The sequence below is a fragment of the Haliotis rubra genome, unplaced genomic scaffold (assembly GCF_003918875.1).
Source record: "Haliotis rubra isolate DU_JTF1 unplaced genomic scaffold, ASM391887v1 Scf243, whole genome shotgun sequence".
In the NCBI taxonomy this organism is placed as follows: Eukaryota; Metazoa; Mollusca; class Gastropoda; order Lepetellida; family Haliotidae; genus Haliotis; species Haliotis rubra.
The window spans coordinates 872,725-898,657 of record NW_025766481.1 but is presented as its reverse complement, the minus strand read 5'-3'; the positions used below and the strand labels follow the sequence as shown (position 1 = coordinate 898,657).

The window sequence follows — 25,933 nt, the reverse complement described above, 5'->3', positions numbered from 1 at the left end:
TAGCAAAAATCCTTATATGATAGAGTTTGTTAGCTAATATATTTTTATGATATGAGAGTATAGTACTGTGCTTAAGATATAAATGAACTTAAGCTACATATATAATAGCAAAAACTCTGTAGAGTTTGTTAGCTAATACATTTATAATGTAACCATAGTACTGAGCTTAAGATATGATTAACTTAAGCTAAATATATAATAACAAACTCCGTAGAGTTGTTAGCTTATATATTGTATGATATAATAACCATAGTACTGAGCTTAAGATAATAAAAGAACTTAAGCAAAATATATATAGCATGTAGCTATTTAGTACTGTTATAAGATAAGTAGAAATCTGTAAGATTGACTTATCTTCTCCGAGGAACTGTCAACTGAATTGGTGGATACCTGAGACGTCCTCGGTGGTGATATCTCTCAGATAGTGGTTGGCAAACACCATATCGGATCTCCAGAAATAACCCTCCATTACGGTATTTCAATATCACTTGTGTAGAGCAAGTGTAGATGTTAGCGCTCTAATATCATGAGGATTAGAAGCTCTTGGAGGGTCGGGTCCTGCAGTCTTGTAGGCACGTAGTATGACAGTTCTGATCCAAAAGGAGATAGTAGTACGTGAGACTTCAGTCTGCGTAGCTTGTTGATAGAGGAAATAAATCTCTTGAATTTTTCCCTCCTGTTTGGATCGGTGGAGATATATTTTCAGTGCTCTTACTGGCCATAGTGATAGATTCATCGTATCATGGGGTCCAAGTATATCATCAAAGTGTGATCATAAACCTCACTTGTGAGGTGTTGGAGCACTATATTCAGATCCCAAGTTGGAGCGTGAAACTTCCGTTTTAATCCTCCAATCGGAAAGCTCGTAGCAAGGCAAGTAACTGGGTTTAGGTTAACTTGACGCCCGTTCTCAGTTATGACAGAGCTATTGCTGCAAGATAGGTGGACAAGTTGAGCCTTATAAAATCTTAGTCTGACGTAGATAACATAAGTAGTCAGCCACTTGAGGATGAGTAGCATATCTAGCTGTAATCCTTCCTTTGCAGCATAATTGACAAACTGTGCCATTTGTCATCGTATAAGTTGCCAGTTGAGTTACGCAGGGCAAGCTAGACTGCTTTGCCGCTCTGGCTGAATAACTTGTTATTCAGACACGCCTTGATACAATCCATACGTGAAGTTGGAATATATCTGGCTTTCCGTGTGCTTGTTTGGTGTGCGGATGTATTAACAGATTCGAGCACTCTGTAAGATGTAGTATTGGTTGTCCGATTTCTTGAATAAGAGTTGGAAACCACGTTCTCGCTGGTCAGTAGGCCGCGACCAAATTCAGATGGAGGCTCTGCGTTTGACTGATTTTGAGTAAACTTGTGAGATTAACGCTGGTGGCGGAACAGCGTACGCGTTGAGTCCTTCCCACGATATGCTTAGTGCTTCTGTTGCCAAAGCTAGTGGGTCTGGAACTGGCGATACGAATGTTGTCAGTTGTTTGTTGAATCGAGTGGCAAATAGGTCTATTAGTGTAGTTCCTATTTCCTTGATAATTTGAGTGAATATCTCTGTATGGAGCATTCATTCTGTCGGCGATGGTATGTGTGGCCGAGAGAGAGCGTCTGCTATCACATTCTTTGCTCCTGGAATGTGATATGCTCTGACATGTATGTTGAGATTGTCGATTAAATCGAACAATTGAAAACATAGAGTCGATAGGTTCGGGGACCTGGTTGAGCTTAGTTTGTTCACATAAAACGCCACTGTCGAATTGACTGTGTGAATCATCCACTGGGTATACTGTAGTAAGTTGCTCCAGTGCATTGAGGCGTTTATTACTGCTTGCATCTCTAGCAGATTTATGTGTAATATGCTCTCTTGATTGCTCATAGCCCTGATGCCGTCCCTGTTGGCAAGATGGGCTCCCAACCTTGTAGTGACACATCTACGAGAGAAGTGTTATCGATTCCAGCTCTATTAACGAGACGCCTATTCAAACATTCGATCTCTTGGTCCACCATAGTAGATGAGGTTTGACCTGAACCGGTAAATTGAACGGTAGAGATTCGTCTAGATGCGAATTGATGATGACTTGTAACGGATGTAATAGTAGTCTGCCTCTGCCTGTCATGTCTTGAGCTGAAGTGCGTAACCCCAACAGGCTCTGTCACTGTCGTAGTGGTAGCGAGAGATAGTAAGGCTTGTGGAATGACTGTTGATCTTGATCCATGGTCCTCCGGTACAATTATAACGATTCTGCGCCCGTTACAATCAAAAACCTAGAATTAGCAGATCTTGCGAAGGTTCTAGGTCCAACTTAAGTAGGTTTACTAACCATCTAGTGTTAGTAGCTTGATGATGAATTCAACTGTAGTCTGAGACGCTATGGATTTGGATCCATTTGTATCCCGTCGAGTTAAATTCGCCAAGCAGTCCTTTGACGATGTAGGTGCACAACCAGGGGTGACTGCCATCGCTGAACTTTATGTAAAAATCGCCTGACTGCTGTGCCTCGTCCCTTACTTGACAGGGGAGGTCTCTAACCTCAAGAAGGCAGCCCAATCATAAAGGTTCAGATTAGCTGGACTGTAAGGAGGCTTGCTCGCTCACTGATATATTGTTGTCACTTGCAACCTATGTCTTGAACTGTGAACTATGATCGACCTCTCGCGTAGGGCGCTGTCCATCTCGGTCCAATCAGAACAAGGCATTTTGATTCTGTAGAGTACCCGCTGTGATGTCACCGTGTAGCAGGAAAAGGAACCTTGTATAATATAGTGCCGACGCTTGATATTAGAACAATCGCCGGTCTTCACCGTAGCTTCCCCGGTTACCCGAAAGTGACCACGGTTTCGAGGGTTAATGGTAAACGCGCGAAACCTCCGGCGCGAAATACCTCGCTCTGTAATATTAATGCTGGGTAGGTTATTTTCCAGGCTGTCGTGAAAATAACTTCAGTCTTGAAGATAATTCCGACTTCCTTATATAAGGTTCAATAAAACTTGCAAGTTGTCAGCTTGTAGACTGTTAAAGCTGAACTTGTTGTACATATTTCTTCTCAGGAAATTGTTGACGATTATGAGTTTTACTCGCTGTAACAAGGCTGCTGTTCAATTTCGTTATTGAATTGTCTGTAGATCTGCGTAATGGTCACGCATGTAGATAATTGTAACGTAGTCCGGGATTGCATACCTAGCAATCTATACGGAAATGTTGATTCCTGTGAAGATCTACGAAACGTCGTTGATGCCCTTGATGTAGGTAGTCGGCTTGAAGATCCTTAATTAGGCTCTTCATCTGTTGATAAATTAATACAGCGACATTCTGTGTTGTAAATAGCCTGTGCAATTGTCTTCGCGTAGGCTTGTAGACGGGATATGGCATACAGTTGATAGACAACTCATGCGATGTCTTGAACGGACTGATGACTGGCTATATATGACGAGTGGCTAGTATATGGAGACCTTGGAGGAGACTTCCTCGGCGAACGCCGGGGATATATCTTATCTCAGCATCTGAGAAAATGATACCATCCTCCTCTTCTGATGTATGGTCATATGTCGGAGTCCTAGATCTATAGGAAGATCTATGAGAGGACTGTGGAGAATGGACTGACGAGTGGCTAGTGTACGGAGACCTTGGAGAAGACATCCTTCGCGAAGGCTGGGGGCTTCGCGAACGGTGAGGGCTTCGCAAACGCTGGGGGCTTCGCGAAGCTCTTCTAGGCGAGGTAGAAATGGAACCACTTAGCCTTCGCGTCCTTCGCTAATGTCTCGAGTCAGTGTCCGATCGACATATGAGCTTGCTTCGCTTAATCCACCTCTGTGAATTACAAGGTGCGTGCTCGGCGAAGCGCTCCTTCTCCGCGAAGCCTCTCGCAATAGGTGAGGCTCTAGCTCCTTCGCGGAGGTGGCCTGGGACTTCCTATGCAAAGAGCTCGCCCGGCTGGGATGCCCTTCGTGGAGGCTGCCTGTGGGCTCTGGGGCCCTGGCTTTCAAGCGGCTCTGGGCCCTCATGATTTGGTTGACCAGGTCGCCTGAGGCGGTCTCCATCGCTGATGATGAGGGTTGTCTCTCTGATGATGGGGTTGTCTGCGACGGACCCTCAGTCAAAATTTCTGGTGACAGCGTATGCATCTCCGGTTGTGTGCTAATCTGCGCTGAGGTGACAGTCGCAGATACAGGACGTTTCTTGTGACGAACATCTGGAATGATAATCGGAATGTCATCATCATATAAGGCTAATTCTGTGACTGGTAAAATATCAGAGACAAAATTATTAGATTTTGTAGATTTCCCTTTTGACGTAGTTGTAGACCTGGGTGTACGAAGCGTGCGACGAGATGACATGGACGCTTTGATAGTCTTAGATTGAGAAGACGGCAGATCTTGAGATGCAGGTCGCTTCTTGGACACAGCGGACTGCGTCCCACGCTTATCCCCCGAGGGAAACTCCGGCATGCCACCAGCCGGTGGCGGGTCGTCAGTCAACAGTTGACAGGGTATATTAGCTTCCGATCTATTAGCCATGACTGAAGATTGTTTGCGAGATTTATCTGCCTTCCGCCTCAAAAAAGGAACATAAATATTTATCAAAGGCAGAAATTGGTAAATTAATACATAATTTACAACGAGAAACAATAGAACATGGAGTAATGCAACTAGGGCATTTTAAATGTGGATCGGTAGCTGAATAACGAAGTTTACAACCTGTGTAGATTCTCATTAACGTAAACTGTTGAACAAACACGGCTAACCGTGAATAAAACAGCAGAAACACGACTAATAATCAATGCAAGTTGAATAAGGATACTAGTAACACCTCTATAAATGAATATAAGAGGTACTAAACTAAATATAAATAAAGGATATAGTGTGTCGGGAGACACAGGTGCTCTCACGACCAGCTCACTGGGCGAAGAAGGAGAGAGTGAGGCACATGGGTTGAGGTGGCGCCCTCGTTCCCGCGCTTGGGCAAGGGAGGTAACTCGTGGTGAATACTAATTAGTGATTTCTTTATTGAAGGGAACTTCAATTGGGAGATACACGTGTTCCACTATGTTCGCAAGAAGAAGAAGACAAGCAATAAGCATGAGTCAGGATAAGGAAAAATAATACACCATATCAACCACCATGTGACATGGTAGACAAGTAATACACCTTATCTGCCACCATGTGACATGGTACACAAGTAATACACCTTATCTGCCACCATGTGACATGGTAGACAAGTAATACACCTTATCTGCCACCATGTGACATGGTAGACAAGTATGTAATTTTCTGATTAAAATTGATATTTTATACTTATCGTGACTCATGCTTATTGCTTGTCTTCTTCTTCTTGCGAACACAGTGGAACACTTGTATCTCCCAATTGAAGTTCCCTTCAATGTAAAATCACTAATTAGTACTCACCACGAGTTATCTGTCCCCTCATAAGCTCGGGAACGAGGGCGCCACCTCATGCCATGTGCCTCACTCTCTTGAATTTTCAGGGAAATCCAAAGTGTTATGTGGGGAGGACGGGAGGGCTTACCTCATGAGTCAGGATAAGTATAAAATATCAATTTTAATCAGAAAATTACATATTTTGTCTTATCCTGACTCATGCTACTTGCTTGTAGAATCCGACGGATACGGAGGTGGGAATACAGAATACTTTGGATTTAGATAATTAGTGATTTGTATAGTAATGACTGTAATAACCCTTATGGGAACTTCATAAAGGCACTGAATTGATGAATTCCTGCTGCTAACTTATCAGCTGCCATATATGGGTTATTACAATATAATTATTATGATAAAAGTATATACAACCAGAATACTATGCCTAAGACTAATAGACTTAAGCTTGTTAATATGATAGCATAAACTCCTTAGAGTTTCTTAGCTAATATACTTTTATGATGTAAACATAGTACTAAGCTTAAGATATGAATAAACTTAAGCTATATATATAATAGCAAAAACTCCGTAGAGTTTGTTAGCTAATATATTTTATAATATAACCATAATACTGAGCTTAAGATATGATTAAACTTAAGCTAAATATATAATAGCAAACTCCGTAGAGTTTGTTAGCTAATATATTTTATAATATAACCATAATACTGAGCTTAAGATATGATTAAACTTAAGCTAAATATATAATAGCAAACTCCGTAGAGTTTGTTAGCTAATATATTGTTATGATATAACAACCATAGTACTGAGCTTAAGATAATAAATGAACTTAAGCAAAATATATATAGCATATAGCTATTTAGTACTGTTATAAGATAAGTAGTAAATCTGTAAGATTGACTTATCTTCTCCGAGGAACTGTCAACTGTTGTGCGAGGACCATGGGACTGAAATGGTGGATACCTGAGGCGTCCTCGGTGGTGATATCTCTCAGATAATGGTTGGCAAACACCATATCGGATCTCCAGAAACAACCCTTCATTATGGTATTCAAAGAGCAGTTGCCGTGTAGAGCAAGTGTAGATGCTAGCGCTCTAATTTCATGAGGATTAGATGCTCTTGGAGGGTCCAGTCCTGCAGCCTTGTAGGCACGTAGTATGACAGTTCTGATCCAAAAGGAGATAGTAGTACGTTAGACTTCCGTCTGCGTAGCTGTTGATAGAGGAATAAATAATCTCTTGAATTTTGCCCTCCTCTGTTTGGATCGGTGGAGATATATATTTTCAGTGCTCTTACTGGGTATAGTGATAGATCCATCGTATCATGAGGTCCAAGTATAGATGAGAGAGCTGGGACGTGGAATAATCTGTCTGGTTGACCTGGTAACTGGTTCTTGGCGATAAAACCCCAACGTAGTCCCAAATGAACGATGTTATGAATATCATCAAAGCGTGTTCTCTCGTAATCCAATGCGTGAATCTCTGACATCCTGGCAGCCGTAGCTAGAGATAACAGGAACAAGGTTTTCTGAGTCAGAAATTCAAAGGATGTAGATTCTAACGGTTCATAAGCCTCACTTGTGAGGTGTTGGAGCACTATATTCAGATCCCAAGCTGGAGCGTGAAACCTTCGCTGATAAAGGTCACATAAACCCTAGGGGGTACAAATACATAAATCACTAACTGGCATCGCTATAAATGAAACCCCGCCATTAAAACTACTCATTTCGACCTTTAATTGACTTAAATCGACCTTTTGACAACAGTGCACAATTCTCACCCGCAACTAAAATTTCAACTAATCAGAGCTACTACTCTGTGACGCCATATGAGGAATAGCTTTGAGAGCCGATGCAGAATTCATCTACATTTTAGGGGTAAATTATCGTGTTTACAGGCTTGTATAAACCTGAAATCGCGGACAATTGTTGTGGAAAATGAAAGCTATATGTTCTCACAATCTACTGTCATTTAATTTTGTCTCCTGCTTTGCCTAGTTTCCGAAGTTACAACTTGTTTTCATAGACGATTCTGTCAAAATCGATTGGTGTCGTTAGGCCCTATTTGTATAATGACTGATCCAAATTGATCCCATTTCTGTGTTGTTTTACCTCGATATTTAATCATGTCATGTAAAAATCTGTTTGTATTCTCAAACAGTGTCGGCCCATAAGTTTTCACATGCAATACAGCAATTAATACTCCCTCGTTGTAACCCGTGTTAGGTGGTATAAACCTACACATGTTATTTGTCATCATTCACTTGATGGTCAGTTAATGAATTTATAACAGGTATAATTAGTGGTAACACACTTAGATTACCCGACAAAGGTTCCCATTTGGCATTTCTTGTGTCTGGAGTAAATATTCAACATTATAAACATCGATCAAAGGATTAACCGATAACACGCTGATTGATTAATTACTTTTATCTTACACAGCCGGAATTGTCAAAAGGTAGTGTTTATGTATGTAGATTTACTAATCTATACTGAATACACTCTGTCGTGGTCGGTGTTCATGCGTGAAAACAACGCCCTTCTTTCAAAGGATTAACCGCAATACATTGATTGATTGCCCATTATTGGCTAACTAAATTACTGTTTTAAAGAAAGGCGGACATTATGCAATTAGTTGCCAGGTGTGCTATCTTGGGTGACCAATGAGACTATACACCAATACCTGAAAAGATTTATCACTTTTTCAGATATTAAACTGTTAAAAGACACATCATTTGGAACAGTTTTGTGGATATTGATGGATACATTCCTAACAAGGTAATGGCCTGATATTGTTCCTATAACTTTAATCTGTTTTAATTTTAATATTTGCATTTTGTTTTTATTCATTTGTCGTAGCATTCAACAGAATCATTGTTTTCGCCGTGAAGTGTAATGAGACAGACAACATGCACTAGGGTGTGTGTGCTAATTATGATTCACATTGGCAAACTATAAAATGTCTAGATATTACAGTTCTGTTATAAATTCACTATAAGTATCAGCAGATCGCCTGCTTTTTATTTAGTTTCAAAATGCATACAAGTGTGATAATAAACTAATTAGGATTATAAGACCAAATATAAAGACGCACATTACTGACTAGTATCTACATACTGGTGAGTGGACATTAACCATGGGAATGTAGCAAGAAATTTATCGCTAGTATTGTGACTTCGACCCCCACCTCGCCTCGCGGGAAGAAATCGCTATGTTATAAGTTGTGTCATGCAAAACTGCTTGGTTATGATTCCAATACATATTTAACAACGAGTAGAAAGTAGTCTTGATTTTCTAACTTGATGAAAACAAACTATAATCTCATTAATTCTAACAGATTTTTTATTTTTTAAAATGGCGGCTCTGTCGGGAACATCCGCCAGTCTGAGGATAAATGGTATTTAGGTTTGTTTTCACCGAAGTTACAAAATCAAAACTACTTTTCTACTGGTAGTAAAATATGTATTTTATTGATGGCCAATAGGATTTTGCATGACATAGCGTATATCATAACAATTTCTCTCGTGGCAGCCAGGTGGGTGTCAATATAATACTACTTACAATATTATTGTTACTTCGACCACAACCTCACTTCCGAGGAAGAAATCGCTATGTTACAAGTTGTGTCATAGAAAATCTTTATGGTCATCAATCATATGCATATTTTACTACAACTAGTAAGTAGTTTTGATTCTTTAACTTCCGCGGAAGCTTATCTGAACACAAGTAAGATATCGCTTCAGGCTTCCACAACGCCGCCGCGACTCACAAACATAACCCATTTAGCACCTAACCGCGGGTCCTGTGGAAATCTGTGCATGGGGACACCATCGCCTCGACCCTAGGAGCAATTGACGACAAAGCAACGATTCGGCATGTCGCCGCTGATGATGTCGAAATCATCAAAATGATGAGCGCGCATACACATTTTCTATACAACTAACTGAAAATCGCTCCTCATATGACGCCACTGCAGTGCTCTGGCGACAGAGTTACGTGAACCTGTCTGTGGTTTCGCTGGCGGCTTAGAGGGAAGCAGGCTTAATTTTGGCCACTTTTAATCGCCGGGTATTAATTAACCACAAGTTTTAAAGAATAAATTTGGTGTTCCGCATAAGACTAACCACAAATCTTTCATATGTAATGGTTAAAAGAGTAACAAAACAAAGTTTAGTGGTTCTTTAAATTTTGAGTAAACTTGTGGGATTAACGCTGGTGGCGGGAGCTCTGAGTTTGTCTGATTTTGAGTAAACTTGTGGGATTAACGCTGGTGGCGGGAAAGCGTACGCGTTGAGTCCTTCCCACGATATGCTTAGTGCGTCCGTTGCCCATGCTAGTGAGTCTGGAACTGGCGATACGAATGTTGTCAGTTGTTTGTTGAATCGAGTGGCAAATAGGTCTATTAGTGGAGTACCTATTTCCTTGATAATTTGAGTGAATATCTCTGTGTGGAGCATCCATTCTGTCGGCGATGGTAGGTGTGGCCGAGAGAGAGCGTCTGCTAATACATTCTTTGCTCCTGGAATGTGACATGCTCTGACATGTATGTTGAGATTGTCGATTAAATCGAACAATAGGAAACATAGAGACAATAGGTTCGGGGACCTTGTTGAGCCTTGTTTGTTCACATAAAACGCCACTGTCGAATTGTCTGTGTGAATCATCAACTGAGCGTTCTGTAGTAAGTTGCTCCAGTGACTTATGGCGTTTATGACTGCTTGCATCTCTAGCAGATTTATGTGTAACTTGCTCTCTTGATTGCTCCATAGGCCTGACGCTGTCCTGTTGGCGAGATGGGCTCCCCAACCTTGTAGTGACGCGTCTACGTAGAGATGTGTTTCCGATTCCGGCTCTTTTAAGGAGACGCCAATGCAAACATTCGATCTCTTGGTCCACCATAGTAGGTGAGGTTTGACGTGATCTGGTAGACTGAACGGTAGAGAGTCGTCGAGATGTGAATTGATAAGGATTTGCAACGGGCGTAATTGTAGTCTGCCTCTGACTGTCATGTCTTCAGCTGATGTGAGTAATCCCAATAGGCTTTGCCACTGTCGTAGTGGTAGCGGAGAGAGTAAGGCTTGTGGGATTGACTGTTGGATCTTGATCCATCTGTCCTCCGGTACTACTATACGATTCTGGGCTGTTAGAAATCGTATACCTAGAAATTGCAGATCTTGTGTTGGCTCTAGGTCTGACTTGAGTAGATTTACTAACCATCCTAGTTGAGTTAGTAACTTGATTATAAAGTTCAGCTGTAGTCTGAGACGCTGTGGATCTGGATCCACTTGTATCCCGTCGTCTAGGTAAAACGCACTGCGAAGACCTTGACGATGTAGGTATGAGATGATAGGTTTCGTCACTCTTGTGAATAACCAGGGGGCCGATGAGATTCCAAAGGGAAGCACTTTCCATTGGTAATGTATTCCGTCTAGGATAAATCTTAGATATTTCCTTGAATCTGGATGAATCGGAATGTGTAGATATGCGTCTTGCAGATCTATGCTGGCCATGTAATCTCTGGGATGAATTAAGTGCCGTAGTTGCGGTAGGTGTATCATGCGAAACACTGGCGGTTTGCTTAGATAGTCTCTGTTAAAGATGCTCATATTGTATATGAGACGAAACTTTTCCTTGGAATTTTTCTTGGGTACTAGGAAAACTTGGGAGTAGAAACCTGGTATGCTGTTTCGTTGATCCAGAACTTCTAAGGCCTGTTTGTTTAAAAGAGTAGCTACTGTTTCTCTTAACATTGGTAGTTGTAACGGATGGAAGTCGAACCTTGGAGGGATGACTGTCAACGGAGGTTTGGCCTTGAGTTGTATTTGATATCCGTGCTGTAGGATGTTGGATACATAAGGATCTTGTAGGAATCCCCAGTTTTCCCAGTGCAGCTGAAGGCGTCCACCCACTTGAGATGGTTGTACTGGAACGGCTGGGGGTGGAAGACTCCAGTCGTTCCGAACCTGTACTTCATCGTTTATAGAAGCGGGAACCTCTGGATGACCTGCCTCTTGCTGATCCTCCTCTGAAATTGCCGCATGGGCGACGAAAAGACTCCTTAGGACCTTTTGCCGTAGCCAATTTCTTGTCCCGTGCTCTCTGTAGTCCAGAGAATTTCGACTTGCCAGAGTATCTCAAGGATGTTTGCTTAATGACATTAACACGTATCCATAGACTTAATCATAAGCACCTCTCTAGAGTCCTTAGACACCTCTTTGGAGACCTTGTCTATGTTACCACCAAAGAGATATGGAGATGACCACGGAGCAGCGTAGAGGGATTCAGTAAATTGATTACCCCAAGTACAGGAGGCTAGGAGACCCTGATGACGAGCCATAGTAGTAGCTGCAGAAAGCGCTGACAAGTGATCTGTTAGGAACTGTTGGTCTCTTTTCTGCATGAGTAGAGCCGAATAAATCATCCTATGTTCTTCATCTGTAGAATCTTTGAACTTGGTGATGAGAGTTTCATTGACAGTTCTAGATCTATTCAATCCAAAAAACATTCTCCTAGAAATGGTATCCAACTGGGCTAGCTTTATGCATCGCCTATCCTGTAATTCCTGGACTTGGCATCGCTGATTAACTTAAAGTTGTCATCAATCTCTTGAGCCTTGAAAAAGGAGTCCATATTGTGGCCTGCAAACTTTTAGCTGAAAACCGGAAATGTGCTGTCTGAAACTTCAGATTGGGTAAAAGCTGCATCCAGATTAGCTGGAACCGCTGCTATCGGGTCAATAGGAGGTAAGGAGATAGTGTCAGCATCATCTTCCTTCATCAAATAAGTATGGGCTGAGTTCTCGCTCTTAGACGGGAAGAAAGTTCCAAACCATTCACCATCCAGTATCTAATTTCTGCATCCGAGAATACGATACCCTCTTCCTCTTCTGACGTCGGATCACAGATAATAGAGTGAGGTGGAGTCCTAGATCTATATTAGGATCGACGAGAAGAATGTGGTGAACGGACTGACGAGTGGCTTGTATAGGGAGACCTTGGTGGAGACTTCCTTGGCGAACGCTGGTGGCTTCGTGAAGCTCTCGATGAATCCCTTATAGATCTTCTGGATGAAGATGACTTGGAGCCACTTAACCTTCGTGTAGGTATCGAGTCAGAGTCCGAATCATTAGATAGGAGCTTGCTTCGTGAACGACCTCTGTGTTCTTCAGGGTCTGAACTCGGCCAAGCACTCCTCCTCCGTGAAGCCTTCCGCGAATGGTGAGGATGTGGGTCCTTCGTGGAGGCAGCCTGGGACGTCCTTCGCGAAGGCTTCGATACGGGCTGGGTTGCCCTTCGTGGAGGCGCGTCTGTGGGCTCAGGGGCCCTACGCGAAGTCAAAGCGGGCTCTGGGGCCCTATATGACTGTGAGTGGGTTGGGCTCTGGGGCCCGTGGCTCTGAGGCCTCTGTAAACCGTATCGATCTTCCATCAGCATCATAATCTGGTTGACCAGGTCGTCTGGGACGGTCTGCGCTGATGTAGACGCTGCCCTCTCTATGGTAGCTTACGGAGGTAGATTCTCTGCCAGGTAGAACATCTGTAGCTGCGCATTGATGCTAATTCTGAGGTGACGGTAGCCGATACTGGTCGCTTCTTATGCGGTACATCTGGTAGCTCTTCTGGTCTTAGACTGGGACGACGGGATGTCCTGGGATGCAGGTCACTTCTTGGATATAGCGGACTGCGTCCCACGCTTCTCCTCCGAGGGTAACTCAAGCGGAACACCAGACGGTAGAGGGTCGTCCGCCAACAGTTGACAGGGTATATCTGACTCTGATCTATCAGCCATGACTGAAGTCTGTTTCCGTGATCTATCTGCTGCGCGTCTCAAGACACAACATAAATATTTATCAAAGGCAGAATTAGACAATTTAATACAAAAATTGCAACGTGAAACAGTAGAGCATGGCGTAGTACAACTAGGGCATATTGAATGCGGATCAGCAGCAGAGAAACATAATTTACAAACAGTACAGATTTTCATTAACGCAGTCTACTGAGCAAACACGGGCGGACCGCGGAATAAACAGTAGAAACACAATAAATATCAATGCATCATGTATAAGGATACTAGTTACACCTCTATAGATGATTATAAGAGGTAAACAACTAAATATAAATAAAGGATATAATGTGTAGGGAGACACAGGCGCTCTCACGTCCTGCTCACTGGGTGAAGAAGGAGAGAGTGAGGCACATGGCAGGTGGCGCCCTCGTTCCCGCACTTACGAGGGGACAGATAACTCGTGGTGAGTACTAATTAGTGATTTTACATTGAAGGGAACTTCAATTGGGAGATACAAGTGTTCCACTGTGTTCGCAAGAAGAAGAAGACAAGCAAGTAGCATGAGTCAGGATAAGGAAAAATAATACTCCTTATCTGCCACCATGTGACATGGTAGACAAGTAATACTCCTTATCTGCCACCCTGTGACATGGTACACAAGTAATACACCTTATCTGCTACCATGTGACATGGTAGACAAGTAATACATACCATGTGACATGGTAGACAAGTAATACACCTTATCTGCCACCATGTGACATGGTACACAAGTAATACACCTTATCTGCCACCATGTGACATGGTAGACAAGTAATACACTGTATCTACCACCATGTGACATGGTACACAAGTAATACTCCTTATCTGCCACCATGTGACATGGTACACAAGTAATACACCTTATCTGCCACCATGTGACATGGTACACAAGTAATACACCTTATCTGCCACCATGTGACATGGTAGACAAGTAATACACTGTATCTACCACCATGTGACATGGTACACAAGTAATACTCTTTATCTGCCACCATGTGACATGGTACACATGTAATACACTGTATCTACCACCATGTGACATGGTAGACAAGTAATACACCTTATCTGCCACCATGTGACATGGTACACAAGTAATACACCTTATCTGCCACCATGTGACATGGTAGACAAGTAATACACCTTATCTGCCACCATGTGACATGGTACACAAGTAATACTCCTTATCTGCCACCATGTGACATGGTACACAAGTAATACACCTTATCTGCCACCATGTGACATGGTAGACAAGTAATACACCTTATCTGCCACCATGTGACATGGTAGACAAGTAATACACTGTATCTACCACCATGTGACATGGTAGACAAGTAATACTCCTTATCTGCCACCATGTGACATGGTAGACAAGTAATAGTACTAATACACCTTATTAGCCACCATGTGACAAGCAGTACACTACCTCCCACTTAGTCATGACAACAAATACAACTTGATTTTAACCTGTACATCTTGGTTTGTATTTCAAAGACAGTGCTCACAGATGTTGTTGTACATTAATCTCACCAGGGCTCCAGACAAAGTTATAATCCATTCAGTATATACACATATGTTGACATTTATATTGGGAACTTGGGTGTATTGGATTATCCAATGTATGTATATATGTATTACATGTAACTTTCTTCTGTTTGAGAGCTGACCTTAGTGAATCACTGTGCATTATTCACGGCAGTAGAGTCAATGAATAAGTGATGAATGATACCATGAGCATTAACATATCCATGAATGATCACAGTATGTAAAAGATAGACAGTGGGGGGTTTAAGAAATACCTTTCCGGGTACACAAGTTATGAAGAAAAATGAAAATTTCTAAATGTAAGCAACCAACTACAGGAATCTAGACTTATCTACCAAAACACGTTGTAAAGAGGGTAGGACGCTGCACCAGATGAAGACTGAATATCATCATGTTTTCACCTTTATTTCACTGCAATTACTTACCAAACCATCAAAAGGAAAACCACCTGACATAAAACAATTGATAACGAGGGTATTTTTTAACAAAAGTACACAAAATTATAAGGTGGACATACACCACAATACCCAATACCAAGCCATCATATTAGCAGTGTATGAAAGAAGCCAAAAACCCAGCCAGACATCTGGGCTGGTAACTTCAAAAACCTACCAGCCCAGAATAGATTTAACCAGTCCTTCTTAAATACTAAATAGACAGTGCCAGTGGACACGTTATCTGAATATTTTTTTCACCCGGCCATCGGGCTGGCTAGCTGTAAAATTAGACCGTCCGGCAGAAATCTAGCCTGTCTCGGGCGGTCGGACAGGCCTTATTTCATACACTGATATTAGTGGTAGGAAACATTGTCACCTCCGAGGCCCAGGGAGGCTTGCCCCATGCAGTTTGATTGATTACATTAGACTGTGTGTGGCTTGAGCATATGTTCAATATTTGAGAAGAACTTCACTGTTTGGAGGGTGAATGCTACGTGACTAGAGGTAGCACCAACAAGTGATGTGGAAGCCACCAGCGTACATACATACCTGCATGCGACACATGGACTGCCGACGCTTACAGAAACAAGACACACATTAGACACATCACAACGACACATTGTAAACACATACCATGACAAGACGTACACACGAACAACACAAGCAAAGTTAAGCACGTAAGCATAAATACATGTACCAGTGTAAGTCAGTATTATCTTCTTTCCAGTATAACACTAGTGACTTGATGCTAGAGACTGCGTACAATCAAATCTGCCTGGTGGCTGGAGTAGACAGTACTCCTGAGTCTATCAGTTTATAAAGACTTTCCCCGCAACCTAAATGTAACAGTGAAACCACAGCCTCCTCTGCCAGCCTACCTTCAACTTTGGTGTCGTCCTTGGCCTTGTACTCTGTGCTCTTGATGGCCAGCTCCACGCCATACCCAGACAGACGGACCTGGGACTCGGAGGGATTCTGTTGGTAAGTGTGTAATGATAACAGATATTCCTTTATTCAGACAGAGATGCGTTTTGACCAACTCTCAACCCATCATACATTTGTGTAAGCTTTCCTTACTCTTACCAATGATACATTTATGCATATGATTCAGTTCAAATCTACTGACACTTGGTATGTTTAACCTATCTTCTCACCACTCTAAACGATATGTTCAGATATTACTGTTCTGTTGGTGATAGTCTGTCTGTCTGTCTGTCTGTCTGTTCTATTGGTGATAGTCTGTCTGTCTGTCTGTCCGTCCATATAAATAATTGTAGAGCGCTAGGATCTGGTAGAACCACTCACCAGAGTACTACAGTAAAGCCATCACATGGGTTGGCACGTTGTAACTACCTGCCAATTTCCACACATTGTACAACATGTTCGGTGGTTGTAACGAATATCATATGATCGATATGCTACCTCTCATGCGATTCAATCTGCCAATATAATATTAGTATCAATCTCATACTATTTCGCATTATTTTGTTTCCATATCAAAATGTCAGCAGTTATCTGCAGTGCGATACTATGTGAGGAAGACGACAGTAACTTTTCTGGAACTGCCAAGCTGATCGCATTAGCGCAGCATTCCTCCCTTCTCTTTTGTTATCCCTGCTCGTGATATTCCATAGCGTTTTGTTACACAGATAATAAGTTACGAAACGCTCTGTTTCCTCATGTGAAATATCAGGGCATGGTTTCTTTGAAGCAGACGAAGCCATGTTTCACGCTTGTATGTATACATTTACCACGTGACACCAAAACGCAATTTGATTGGCCGCGCCACATCCAACTTGCCAAATAACTAGAGCAGGCTATACACATTCGTGACATAATCGACGCGGGTTCGAACGGCCAGTTTGTACCATTTGTTGAATTTTATTAATCACTCAGACGATACAACTCGGTCGAATACGGCATATCGATTCAATGGACCAACCCGTGTAAGTCTGCCTTCAGACAACTTTGCACAAATGACGCCCTACTCTGCCATATGTTCCCATCCACTATCGATGCACTTATAAAATACCTGCATGAAGTGCCTGAACACGTAACGGATCTTCCTCTCAGAAGCTTTCTGCGATAATGCTGTGTGGAAGTTGATGAAAGTCTGGGTGCCGACCTCAGCATACAGTATGACCATGATGTCCTCCAACTCGGTGCCTGGATATATGTGGTCGAAGGAGTACACTGCAGGCACAGGTCTGCAAACATCAACATCAGATAATATATACACTTCTTAGAAACACAGTGGAATGTACAGGATGGCTGACACAAAAAGCCTTCATAGGATAACATACGAATGCTTTTTGAATAACTATATACATGATATTTCTTGCAAAAAATAAGATTGTTATCTCTCACACATACAGAAAGAAAAGGAAATGCAGCTTGACACGTGCAACACCCTTGATTCAACATGTGAAACCTACCACCAACCATACTGTGGCCAAACATTCAGAAACAGATTAGCTCTTCTCGAAATGTTCGTAGCCCTACGAACTTCTTAAGCCCATTCTTAACACATTGGCTATGATCAAAGTTAAGAATTCTTAGGGATACGAACATTTCGAGAATAAGGTCCCAGGAACAGACATTCTACTGCCAGTGATGGTTTATTACCTTTCTTTTGCTGATTTAATCAGTTGATCAAGTTTAGATGGGTCACATGATATACTTCCATGGATGTCAACAAAGCCCTCACAATTCTCCACCATACCAGCTTCTGCAGCAATCTGGACAGGAAAAGGGTGCATTTAATTATAAGCACTTTTGACAAGCTATCAATAATCAGGTCTACAAAAGACAAGGCTGTGCTGCACAGTATTACTGACAAGTTATCAATAATCAGGTCTACAAAAGACAAGGCTGTGCTGCACAGTATTACTGACAAGCTATCAATAATCAGGTCTACAAAAGACAAGGCTGTGCTGCACAGTATTACTGACAAGCTATCAATAATCAGGTCTACAAAAGACAAGGCTGTGCTGCACAGTATTACTGACAAGTTATCAATAATCAGGTCTACAAAAGACAAGGCTGTGCTGCACAGTATTACTGACAAGCTATCAATAATCAGGTCTACAAAAGACAAGGCTGTGCTGCACAGTGTTACTGACAAGCTATCAATAATCAGGTCTACAAAAGACAAGGCTGTGCTGCACAGTATTACTGACAAGCTATCAATAATCAGGTCTGCAAAAGACAAGGCTGTGCTGCAAAGCACTACTGACAAGTTATCAATATTCAGGTCTACAAAAGACCAGGCTGTGCTGCACAGTATTACTGACAAGCTATCAATAATCAGGTCTACAAATGACAAGGCTGTGCTGCACAGTATTACCGACAAGTTATCAATAATCAGGTCTACAAAAGACAAGGCTGTGCTGCACAGTATAACTGACAAGCTATCAATAATCAGGTCTACAAAAGACAAGGCTGTGCTGCACAGTGTTACTGACAAGCTATCAATAATCAGGTCTACAAAAGACAAGGCAGTGCTGCACAGTATTACTGACAAGCTATCAATAATCAGGTCTGCAAAAGACCAGGCTGTGCTGCAAAGCACTACTGACAAGTTATCAATATTCTGGTCTACAAAAGACCAGGCTGTGCTGCACAGTATTACTGACAAGCTATCAATAATCAGGTCTACAAAAGACCAGGCTGTGCTGCACAGTGTTACTGACAAGCTATCAATAATCAGGTCTACAAAAGACAAGGCTGTGCTGCACAGTATTACTGACAAGCTATCAATAATCAGGTCTGCAAAAGACCAGGCTGTGCTGCAAAGCACTACTGACAAGTTATCAATATTCTGGTCTACAAAAGACCAGGCTGTGCTGCACAGTATTACTGACAAGCTATCAATAATCAGGTCTACAAAAGACCAGGCTGTGCTGCACAGTGTTACTGACAAGCTATCAATAATCAGGTCTACAAAAGACAAGGCTGTGCTGCACAGTATTACTGACAAGCTATCAATAATCAGGTCTGCAAAAGACAAGGCTGTGCTGCAAAGCACTACTGACAAGCTATCAATAATCAGGTCTACAAAAAACCAGGCGGTGCTGCACAGTATTACTGACAAGATATCAATAATCAGGTCTACAAAAGACCAGGCTGTGCTGCACAGTATTACTGACAAGTTATCAATAATCAGGTCTACAAAAGACAAGGCTGTGCTGCACAGTATTACTGACAAGTTATCAATAATCAGGTCTACAAAAGACAAGGCTGTGCTGCACGGTATTGCTGACAAGCTATCAATAATCAGGTCTACAAAAGACCAGGCTGTGCTGCACAGTGTTACTGACAAGCTATCAATAATCAGGTCTACAAAAGACAAGGCTGTGCTGCACAGTAGTACTGACAAGATATCAATAATCAGGTCTACAAAAGACAAGGCTGTGCTGCACAGTATTACTGACAAGCTATCAATAATCAGGTCTACAAAAGACAAGGCTGTGCTGCACAGTATTACTGACAAGCTATCAATAATCAGGTCTGCAAAAGACCAGGCTGTGCTGCACAGCACTACTGACAAGCTATCAATAATCAGGTCTGCAAAAGATTAGCCTGATTTGATTTAGCTTTAATTCATACAGAATATGTAGGCATTCTGCGGTGTTACCTGCTGATACATCTGTACGGTTGGTGAGTGAGCTCGCAATGCAAGAGTAAATCTCAGCAGATTGAGCTGCAAGGGAGACAACACTTTGCTGGCCAACTTCTGTATCAGGTGGTACTGGGACTCATCCGTTTCTGGAATACACCAACAGTCAAACAATAACTCATAAACCACTTCCGACTAATACAATTAAACTATTTGTGTTAGTTTGCAGAAGATATTCTCTTAAACCTCAGGCTGATAAATATTCAATCTTTTAAGATGTTGATTACTTTGAAATATCTACAATGCTGTGTAGCCTCCTGGTTAACACCTTTAACAGGGAATGCATGAAGAAAGCTGATTTTTGCACAAAACCATTTTGACGTTTCTTACCTCCCTTGACATTTTTTGTACCAAGATTGGACAAATCATTGATAAAAGTCCAAAAGTAGTCACTTGACTCTTTTGCAATGCCTTCACTGGAAGTAGAATAAAACAAAGGAAGGAATAAAAAATTGAATGTGCATAATATGATTAAGTTATGAATACACATCATGCACAAAGTACTCATAACAAGGATTTCATAAGCAATAACAAACAGCCTGTGTACGATGAAATGAATATTTCAGCAAACTATAATCGATAAGCAGTGATGTGCTCACAATGGAATCTGAGGGGAAACCAAGCAATTTGTTTGGGATTCTGTTTCCTTAAACTTAAAACAAATATAATGTCCACAACCACTAACAAACTATTGTTTTCAAATTGGCAAGATAAAAGAATGTGTCAGGCTTGTGGTGCATTTTTTATTTTGTTAAACATTAAATGAGATTCAACTGACTTCAGTGTTTTGTATCTATGGAGTTACATATTTACAGAATTATTAGTCTGACCTATGTGCAACTGTAAAACAAAGAAATTTAAATTGTATTTTATTCAACAATAAAGGGACCATTAAACAGTTTTAAACTTTCAATGACCATAAAAATGGCATCAACATTAATATTTTCAACTTCTCACCTTGCTTCAAGAAGAATGGGTGTGTGTTTCCATTTACTCTCCAGAGAGATACTGATGTACTTGGACTTGGCACTGACAGGTGTCAGTGTAGCCAGCAAAATCACTATTGCAAACATGGTACCATCCACCTACAAGGCAAACATTGCATCAATTTAATATACACAATCTTAAAAATAGTCTTGACTGCTCTAACAATTTTACAATATAATGTTCTGCTGGAAATCAAAGCAGAATAACATAGTAAACAGTAAACTAATTGTCTTAATCTAAAAAATCAAACTCAGTCAGTACTGATGGGGGTACTGCACTTTACTGGACTCACATTTTCATATTAATTAGCATTTCAGGGGCTCGAACATGCTTTGCCAGATAACTGACTTAGTTATAGTGACGTAATTAGTGGATGCTCTACCTCGGGACCACAAGCTCCACTGCTTCTGGGACTGCACTGACGAGACTCAGATGGGGCGAAATGTGTTTTAACTGGAAAGCCCCCCAATGTTCCTACGCCCCTGCCTACTGATCTGTAGTTCTAGTTGTGTTTCTTCAAAAGTTTAATCCATTTTCACTAACATTTACGGACACTTTATCCACTATTTCTACCTGCACCATAAAACATAAGTCATTAACCATATTAAGTGGGAGTCAGGTGCAGTCAGACTGTAACTTTATTTATCCTTAGGGTTAGGGTTTAGGGTAAGGGTATGCCACCCTTTACGATCCTTAGGTTTAGGGTTTAGGGTAAGGGTATGCCACCCTTTACGATCCTTAGGTTTAGGGTAAGGGTATGCCACCCTTTACGATCCTTAGGTTTAGGGTTAGGCACCCTTTACGATCCTTAGGGTTAGGGTTAGGGAACCCCAGCAGAGCTAATTAATCCGAAAGATTGCGCCCGGTAAAGTGCAGTACTCCCATTTCTATACGATATCGTTACCTGATGCGTAAACATTGTCAACTGTTTGTTTGCTTGTCGATGATATTGCTGTTTAAATGTCTCCAGCCATGATTTCGATCTGAAATGCAACGTGTCGTTCAAAAGCGCCTCAGAGTGATTTCTCGAAAAAAAGTCGTTGATAATAGATTTTATACTCAAATATTTGAATAGATAAAGCATTGAGGTAAAACGAATACCAAAATTATATAACTGATTTTGATCTGGAACGATACGACATGTATTTTCCTGTGACTAAACTAAACTAAACATGTAAACGGCACGAACCTTCCTGGACGCAGCCATATTGTAGATCAGCACAAACATATTCAATGTGGACAGTTTTCATTGGATAATTATTCCACAACTCATTTCACTAAAGTTATCGAAAAGTATAATCAAAATGCTATTCAACATATTTCGCTCAAAGAATATTATTTGGTGTTCTGTCCATTAATGTTTAATTGTATTGACTGTGAGACTATAACCCGGAAGAGAATCGTCTGCAATGCCATGCAAATTCGATTTGCTGTCAAAATCCCTGATCTACACGCTTGTCTGTCTGTGTGGAGTTTCTGAAACGGTTAAACTCTGGCAATGAATGGTATCGCACCTGAAATCATTTCAACTTCTTAAAATTGCACTTATTATGCGTGTCAGTCAGATGTTATAGGTGAAAACCAACAGTGAACCTGCTATGTCGGTGTGTGCTTGGCATCAGCCTTCAGCCAGTGCAGAGGCAGAACCGCATAACGTGACGACTGAAAAACAGACTGACTGCATGGCCGCGGCAACTGCGTTGGGTAGAATCGATCGATGGCGCTTGGCGCAATAGCCACCAATATAAAGGTAATTGTGGCGACTATTTAGCCGGGAATCTGTTGGTCGGACGCTATACACAACATGAGCTGAATTCAGAGGAGGGATTTGTTAATTTTCATCCTCCCTTTTCAATCACGGAATGATTGTACCAGGAGAATAAGACTTAAAACCGACACTATTGTGCCCATAACCATCATGGATCTTCAGACGACCAGTGTCATGGACTCTTTTTTGTAGTTGTATTTGAATGACAACATACAACAGCCAAGGATGAATGGTTGCTGAAGAGTAATTGGATTATTCGGCTATTCGGTTTATGAATCAGTGATACTATTATCTTGACTAAACTTACTGATATGTTACATGCTAATTTGTATATTATCAGAACTGTCAGATCAAGGATATATGTTTGATCTTGAATATCTGACTTACCAACAGGTTTTGTACAGTATCATTATTGTGTCATTCACTTAGATCATACAAAATGTCACTAACACCTTGGGATTTCAGTGGTCTTGGAATGGGTTTTGGCCTTTATCGCCCAAGGCGGCCAAGTTACACTTTTGCAACACAGTGTAGCCGCCGCCAAAGAAGCGAAAGTTACAGGTATGCCACAAGAAGAGAAACTGACATTGCCGAACAATCAGAAGACTTCATAGATGATATGATGCGAAAAAAGAGGAAAGCAAGTTATATAAAGGCAACTCGGAAAATGGATGAAATTGAATTGGATAATGTTATTAACGAAAATCGGGAACCATGTTGGAAATGACACTAGAGTACAGAACCATGTATGTCAAAAGCATAATGTTAAAGAGGTGGTTATTGAAGAAAACTCCAAATCACCAGAAACCTATGAGGACCCTGAAGAGCCAACACCTAGTTCAAGTGAACAAGGCAGCAGTATTCCATCAATAATAATGTTCACCTTCAAGAAGAACCTGATTGTTCTGTGTGCAAGTTTCATTCTAATATTTTCTTCATTTCGAGCCATTCAGAATCTTCAGTCATCTGTGAACACTGCTTCAAATTTAGGAATTATTACAATGAGTTGTGTTCATGGAACAACAGTTCTCACATGTTTATTAGCACCTGTAGTGATCAACATTTTCTCAGCTAAGTGGTCATTAGCTCTGGGAATGTTATGTTATCTCATCTGGTTTGGAGCTAATTTCTATCCCCGATTTTACACCTTGATTCCAACTGCACTTTTGGCTGGACTAGGCCAAGGTATCCTCTGGACTGCAGAGATATCATACGTCTTGAAATTAGCATTTGATTCAGCAAGGGTTACAAAAGACCTTTTGGAGCATGAAATGTTTCGTTTTCATGGAATTTTCTTAGCATGCTTTCAAACAACGCACATATGGGGAAATCTTATATCTTCCATACTGATTGGTCAAAAACCCAAACCAGTATCAAGTTTTGGAAATACGTCCATGTTCACTGATGCTATAATAAAGATTCAAGACTGTGGCGTGTTACATCGATGTCAAACGAATAAATTGATGGGTAAGTTGCAGGCTGCCAATCCATATTGGAATTTTTCTGAATTTGAATTTCATGTTCTCTGTGCATGTAAGTGGTTTTGCATAAAAACTTCCATTTATTATGCAATATGTTCTTTTGAGAAATCTATGCTTCCTGCAAGAAGATTGCATGTTTTTGTCTTGTGTGTGTTCAGCTATTATGTGGCCAAGCATGATGCTGTATTTTCTGAGTTAAATTTTCTGTGCAACTCAACAGGGCTTTTTATAATTAATTTCATTGTTTTGCACTAAAACTGGAAACTGGGGATTTTAACAAATGATATATTAAACAGCTTTCTTGTATAGTCAAAGAACGTGATCAATGTTGTGTCTGTTAAGAAAGAATTTCCATGGATTTTCAACAACTATGTACATTGATATATATAAACACTTTTGAGAAAGATTATTCTTCATTTTCCTTTTGTTTTCTGAAAGGCATCAAAACCAAACAGCACCAATGTTATTTGAGTACAGGCCATACAGATAAGCTATGTGTGTTATATTAAGCGAAGAAGTGAAAATTTACCTGCATGAACCCTGGACTGAGCCATGAGTTCAAATACTATAGACGATACAGGGGTGGAAATAACTTTAAAATTGCTAGTGTACTCTGGTACAGTGGCACATGTAAAATCACTTGCCCTGATAATTTTTCCACTATACCGTCCATTTTCTTGTAGATTTTTTAAATAAACAACATAATTAACATTGGAAACTCAGCTGGACACCGGTACAGTGTGATATACAAATTTGCTTGCCCGACAGAAAAAAACACTTGACTCGGACGTCGGGCAATGGGTTATTTCCACCCCTGCGATAATGTTATTCTCAACTTTATGTTTCTCAGTTATTTCTTCAATTTGTTGTAAAGTCAGTGAAACAGTCTGGCGATGTATTTCTATTCATATCCAATGTTAATGCATAGCTTCTTTGAGAGGCATTTAAAGCGTTGATGCATGCATAAAGCACAATAACCTTATAATCACTAAAAATTGTGAGATAGCAACAAGTCACTTCCAGGTGATATCCAGCATTCATAGCACTTAAAGGGAGTTTGGGCACCATGGCTTAAACACAGACTACAACATTATCAAGAGTATTATTTCATGCACTTTATTCACATAATGGTTTGTGACAGTGGGCAGATAGATGGTGAAGACAACCTGGTAATAGTCATGGGTCCAGTTGGTCACTTTTCCATGGATCCTGTCGCACGACAGTTTGCATGTTGTTTTGTACATCAAATTAATTTTAATGAAAATAGCCACGTTAAAACATACCTTTTTCTTGACAATGAGCGTTTGGTATCTGTAATTGCATGATATTAATTTGATATCCATTATCTTATGATCATGAAGTGAGCAAGGCATGAAAGAAAATCACAAGATTCAAAATAGCATGCATCTAAGTTACTTACATGTAGCTTGTTTCATGTATGATTTCTTATATTTATCTATTTACTTAACATAGAAATAGATGTAAAAAGTGTAAATGTCTATTAAATTTCACATAATGTTGATATTGTTGATTTATGATAGTATTTAACAGGTGTGTTTATCATTAAGCTTGAATATTATCCATTACATGTTTCCTTGAAACTTTGGAAAAGGTGCAATTTTGGAACCAGTAAATATTTGAAATGCATTTCTAGAACTGTCTTTCCCATTGAAGAAATGATCAACTGTGGTGCATATTTGTATTGTGACCTTCACTTCAGCTGATCTTAAATTCAAGTTGTATTGTGTTTTCTTTCAGCTATCATTTATTTGGTGTGTCCTAGCCTCCGTGGTAGCTGTAGCTGTGTTGGATGACATGCATGA

At 40.8% G+C, this 25,933-nt stretch overlaps 1 protein-coding gene across 1 annotated transcript in view; it reads right to left on the bottom strand.

Annotated features, from left to right (window-relative positions):
- The window catches only part of LOC124278896 (UDP-glucose:glycoprotein glucosyltransferase 1-like), a 58,719-nt gene extending 36,645 nt beyond the window's left edge, over positions 1-22,074 (bottom strand). The window contains 7 exon segments of the mRNA XM_046714700.1: positions 16,075-16,171; positions 17,229-17,403; positions 17,822-17,934; positions 19,833-19,963; positions 20,205-20,290; positions 20,832-20,959; positions 22,051-22,074. Coding sequence (XP_046570656.1) covers positions 16,075-16,171; positions 17,229-17,403; positions 17,822-17,934; positions 19,833-19,963; positions 20,205-20,290; positions 20,832-20,959; positions 22,051-22,068 — 748 coding nt within the window. The 5' untranslated portion in view covers positions 22,069-22,074.
- Between the last annotated feature and the right edge of the window lie 3,859 nt (positions 22,075-25,933).